This window comes from Pyxicephalus adspersus, chromosome 3, assembly GCF_032062135.1.
Source record: "Pyxicephalus adspersus chromosome 3, UCB_Pads_2.0, whole genome shotgun sequence".
Lineage (NCBI taxonomy): Eukaryota > Metazoa > Chordata > Amphibia > Anura > Pyxicephalidae > Pyxicephalus > Pyxicephalus adspersus.
Window position 1 is genome coordinate 151,503,554 of NC_092860.1, and position 6,000 is coordinate 151,509,553.

The window sequence follows — 6,000 nt, forward strand, 5'->3', positions numbered from 1 at the left end:
CATGGTGCCACTCATTCACCCGCGGTTCACTACCTTACCACTACTACAACCTAGAACTACAGGTCACCCTGTACCTTCTAAAGAACAACCAAATAGCACTCAGAATTAGGATGTAGCACTGGCCTCTATTTAAGACATCCATTTTATTTAGGCTGCTTCAAACACCACCAGATATTGTACTATCACCATACTACGGTACCATCTGGCCAAGTTCATTTCACTCAAAATTTTGTTTCCCTAGTATCATGATAGGAGCATATAACCTCATCAATATCACACCCTGCATCCCAATCCCCCCAAGAAGCCCTGCATGGTGAAACGCGTCGGGTGGGAAACAGATCTGTTGTTGTAAATGTACCTGAATATACTTTAATATTATTACTCTTTAACTATAAGACTAGTGCATCCATGTTAGCCTAGGGCTGGAGTAGAAGATCTCTCTCTATTTTTTCTATTTCAATTTCATTATTAGTTTTCATTTTAATCATACAAATAAATCAAACAAGCCAATATAAAATGTGTCATAAATCATTCCAATTCCAACAGATGATCTCTCTATGTTTTAGGATGTTGAAAACAAATAAAATGTTGTGATTTTATAAAAATACTTTTGCCCTACAAAATCCTGCTCTTTTCTCTCTCTCAAACTACCTTCATAAGAGAGTTCAATGATTCTCTAATATCATTGACTGACCAGTCAATAAGGCGAATCCTCATCTTCTCACACATGGACGGGAACTAGGAAGACACAACAAAGACATACAGTCACAATCTATAGACATAACTCTAAGACTCAGTCATCACACTGCTATTTAGGGAGCTCACCCGTATGGGTAACGTGATGCTCTGGCTCCACTGAGGGTTGGCGTTCTTTTCCAGAATCTTGCTGCATAACTGAGATTTAAAGATACAGTATGAATTAAAGAGAACCTTCTATTAAAAATCAATAGGGTGTCTGTTGGAAGTACCAAATCACGTTTTTATTTCAAGCTACAGAGTTTTGACACCAAGAATTAAAAATACCAACATCCATCCAAGGCAGTCTAGATCACTTGGTCTTTGACTGTCAATTGTTGGAGGCCGCAAACAGTCTTCTTCAGCAGTAAGTTAAAACCAACCAAATATTAGCTCCCACCTACACATAAACTTTACATACAAGGTTTTACATACATGAAACCATTTAAGTGTATACCATATATAAACATTGCAGGTCTTTAGATAGACTTCCAGGGTTTTCAATGTACAGTATATGCAATATATTTTTATAATTTTAATTCTTGGGTTTTGGTAAATCTAAATTTACATGTTTTATATGATTAAAGCAATGCTAGAATCCTAATTAGTGGAATAAATAGATGATCTACCTTCCTTCTTTATAGCAGTCTTTTATGAACTAACTAAACAAAAACAATTGCAAGCAGGTAGGTTCATTATTGCATAAGGGACATCAACTATCCCTGCCAAAAAATAAACCTATTTGCCTATCTCATCCTCAAACTTACATTAAGTTACACATTCTCAGCTCAGTGTACAATCCCTGTGTAGCCCCTATGCACATCTGCTGCAGTTGCAATATTCTAGCCTGGCCAATAGAGATGGCTGAATACCTGGAACCCAGAAGACGAGAGGGTGAAGATGAAGAATAGAAAAACAGGCATCACATTGATTGTTGTTAGCCAAAGTAGTAGTAGTTACTATGCAATCATCTATTTGATATCTGAAGCCAGGTCTCTTTTTGGGTATACTACCCAATGCGTAATTCCCCCCATACAAACTTCATCTCTGAAAAGCATCCTTTTCTTCCATTGTCTCTGTTGCTGACAGAACACCAGATTCTATTAAGTGACCTTAAGATCTCCATAAATCCCCTGAGGAAGCCAAATGGCAAAACGCGTTGGCTTCTGAGACAACTGTACTATGTGCGATCACTCTAAGAAATTGTAACAACTACTACTTTGGTTAGACAACCATCAATGTGTATATTATTACTATTCATTATGTATTGTATTTTGGAAGCTCTATACCTTGAGTAAATATGATTAAACTATGCCATAAAAGTCCCTCTATGCCTGTTTTCCTATTCTTCACTCTATATTTGATTTAACAGGGCTGGCTTTAAACGAAAATAATTTATATAGAGGAGTTTAGCACACTTTCTCTTTATTCAGGGTGAAGATGAAGCAAGCGTGTAAATAAAGTATTGCAAACAAGCAGGTAAGCTTAGTTTCCGGCAGAAGAGACAGCGTCTGTCTCTTCTGCAAAAAAAGAACCCACTTGGTTGCAGATTTTTTTCATCTAAGTTTAGTTCTGCTTTAACTGTGAATTTTCACCTAATTTCCATTAAATGCAGCACAAAGAAATAAAAATGTCCGTTCCAGCCACACTGATGTACGGTAACTGCGAACTGTTACGAGATCATAAAAGGCAACATCGCCATCAGGTGGTCAGAATTGTTATTCTACTTATTTTATAATAGATAATAGTCTCATTTATAGTAATACAGTAATAGGCCACAGGTAGCCTTATCAATAAAATTAGAAAACAGCAAAATGCTTTATTACCGGGCTAGAGGGGAGCCCATTGGAAGGAACAAATTAGTGCTGAAAAATGAATGGAGACCTGAGATTAGCTTTCTGTAAAGATTTTCAGTCATATGACTTTGGAAATTTGCAATAATAAATAGGTGTAGCCTAATTAAATGGCCACTGAATGTAAAATGTGGGAACAACAAAAACACAACCCAATGTACTTACTGCTTTTCCTGCAAAACCCACTTCTACAAATGGGTCCACCAGGTTCTTCTTGTTACTGTCCATGCCAAAGATCTGCTTGACATTATCCAGGAAGGCATCATCCACTGGGGCAGAAGAGAATTGGGTTACCAATGGTCATAGAATATAAACCACCCATCTGCTCACCATTCCTACTATCACTTACTCTGTGGGAGATCTTCTGCACGAAAGATCCGAAGAGTCAGGTGAGCTCCTCGTAGGGACACCCCAGCGGGACGCAACAAGTTCCCCTCAATGTCCTCCTTGTCTTCTACAGTTTCCTTCTTCTCCACCTGGAGATATAACAAATCCCATAACTTAGCATAAGGCACCTTCTTAATTCTTCACAGGAATCATAAAAGATCCAACATTTTTGATAGCCTTGAATAAAATGGGAAAGTCATGGATGATCTGTTAAAGTTCAGAAGAACCTCAAACTGAGGATATTCATGGTTTAGGGGGTTTCTCTGATTTCTTTGTTTTTTTTTTTCACATGATGTCTCCATATTTCGCTTCCACTGCACCCTGCACATAGAACGTTGTCTAGTCTGGATGAATACAATCTATTACTCACCGGACATTCATCCCCAGGGCCCAACACGAACAGGCTGACTTTCAGATAACCCTTCGCTCCAGCAGAGAAGTCCTCCGGGTCGGACAGAAGCAGCCACTTTTTCAGGAAAGCATGTTCTGCAATACAACACACGTTATGAGCTGGTGTCCAATATGTAGCCCCACAATTCCAAAATCTAAAATCTAAAATCTCAATTTTTTATGGAATGGACTTCCTTCTATAGGACTTAACTTTGCTACACATAATAGGTTCTCCAAACAATAAAATCTCTTCAGATATAAGGTGGACTTTCTGATCTACATACAAGATCTGCAGTCCCTCATACTTTTCCATTAGACATTTAGTTCATAATGCATTTTGGATCTTATATCAGTGTTAGTTTCTGAGACTTCATTGAGCGGATGCACCTTTTCTTCCTGTTCTGGTGACAATGTTGTAAGCTAGGAAATGTTTTGTGGCAGATTAGAATACACTAATGATGCAGCCATTATTAAATATCTCTACAAGAATGCTGTACAAAGCAGTTGCTACCTGCTCATGCCAGCTAAAAAAGTTTTTTTTGTTAGCCACTGTCTTAGTGCAAGATCTATTCTGGCTGGTCGCCTTTAAAATCTTCCATCGGAATTTTAAATTTGGACTAACAGTGCTGTTCCTGTAAACGCAAGCAGGGGGCGGCCTTGGTTAATGCAATCCAGCAACTCTTTTATTTTCAATCTACAAAGTAGGCTCTCTATTACGCCAAGTACCTGGCTGATCCACCCCAAATTTGTGCTCAACTGACCAGTCCAGGTCTAAAGTTTTAAAACACAGAACAAATGTTTATGATATTTTACCCTTCTGATTTTTAGAAAATGATCAGAATTCCAATCAGATTTGTTCGATTGGTAATAACACATGACTTGGCTTGCATACAATTGATAGTTATAAACATTGTTGGTTCATAGTATATAGTATATTTCTTCATATATTATGTCTGGTCACCCAAGAGTTGCCACCAAATCTTTTGCATTTTTTTTTTAACCTAAATTATTTACACCATGTACTCTAAATTCTGACCTTCCATCTGCATGTAGCCATGGAAATAGATATTTACCAGGTTGGACAACTGCGCAAACAGCAAGCGTCCAGTTTTTACTGATCCCATGCTCACACTAATCCAATTTCCCTGCCTTAGCTGACAGAACATTACACAGAATTGGTCTTCAGCCATTGTATTCAGTCTTCAGAGATGGCTGCAGTGTTTCACCTGTCAACCTTCAGATATGGCTTCAAGGTTCGGAGTGTCAGGCTTTAGAGACAGCCTCAAGGTTTGGAGTTTCAGCCTTTAGAGATGGCCTTACTCTTTGTAGTGTCAACCCTCAGATATGGCCTCAAGGTTTGGAGTGTCAGTCTTTGGGAATGATCTTAAGGTTTGGAGTGTCAGCCTTCAGAGATGGCCTCATGGTTTGGAGTGTCAGAGTTAATAGATGGCCTCAAATTATGTGTTGTCAACCTTTAGACATGGCCTCCAGGTTTGTAGTGTCAGCCTTTAGAGATGGCCTTGAGGTTTGAAGTCAGCCTTTAGAGATGGCTTCAAAGTTTGGAGTGTCCGCCTTCACAGATGGCGTGAAGACTTGAAGTATCAGCCTTTATAGATAACCTCCAGGTTTAGAGTGTCATCCTTTAGAGATAACCTACTGGTTTGGAGTGTCAGCCTTCAGACATGGACTCATGGTTTGGAGTGTCAGCCTTTACAGATGGCCTTGTGGTTTAGAGTGTCAACCTTCAGTATGGCCTCAAGGTTTGGAGTGTCAGTCTTTAGAGATTGCCTCAAATTATGTGTTGTCAACCTTTAGAGATGGCCTCCAGGTCTGTAGTGTCAGCCTTTAGAGATGGCCTTGAGGTTTGGAGTCAGCCTTTAGAGATGGATTTAAGGTTTGGAGTGTCCGCCTTCAGAGATGGCCTGAAGATTTGAAGTATCAGCCTTTAGAAATAACCTCCAGGTTTAGAGTGTCAGCCTTTAGAGATGACCTCCAGGTTGGAAGAGTCAGCCTTTGGAGATGACCTTCAGGATGGAGAGTCAGCCTTCAGAGATGGCCTAAAGATTTGAAGTGTCAGCCTTCAGAGATGACCTCCAGGTTTAGAGTGTCAGCCTTTCAAGGCCTAATGAACTTTCTCCTTTAACCGCTTCCATTAACAAGGCATTTTTACCCACGTGATATACACTCAGTGGATGATTTTCTCTTTATTCCCCATAAACTCTAGAGACTGTAATGTGTTCGAAGGAGATCAGCAGCTTCTGATGTATTGCCATTACCATCTGCAATTGTTCCATAGTTAAAGCCACATGTACCTTCCTGGAACTTTTTGTATCCCCTATATTTGAATAACTATCTTGAGGTGGAAACCAAACCCTTTTTTATCTATGTTTTAATGGTGGCTCCGCTGGCTAACCACACAATAAGCAGGAATGTTTTTTTCATCTATCAGAAGTAAATCTCATCCTGAGAGGAGAAGTGATCAATATATGCAATGTGTGCATGTGGTCTATTAAGTCTGGGGACTGGATACTTCTAGAATGCTCCTGTACTACTATGCTATGAGAGGAGTATGGACTTAAAGGAACTCTACATGTGTCCATCTAGAACATATTCGAACATTTTGTTCTGTAACTTT

General features: G+C 39.2%; 1 protein-coding gene across 4 annotated transcripts in view; it reads right to left on the reverse strand.

Annotated features, from left to right (window-relative positions):
- The window catches only part of DYSF (dysferlin), a 112,200-nt gene that overhangs the window by 64,231 nt on the left and 41,969 nt on the right, over positions 1 to 6,000 (reverse strand). For all 4 annotated transcript variants that reach the window (XM_072406682.1, XM_072406680.1, XM_072406681.1 and 1 more), the window contains 5 exons: positions 3,346 to 3,461; positions 2,938 to 3,064; positions 2,754 to 2,857; positions 826 to 894; positions 695 to 738 (listed from right to left, as the gene is read on the reverse strand). In XM_072406682.1, the coding sequence (XP_072262783.1) occupies positions 695 to 738; positions 826 to 894; positions 2,754 to 2,857; positions 2,938 to 3,064; positions 3,346 to 3,461 (460 nt within the window). The remainder of the gene's footprint in view (positions 1 to 694; positions 739 to 825; positions 895 to 2,753; positions 2,858 to 2,937; positions 3,065 to 3,345; positions 3,462 to 6,000) is intronic.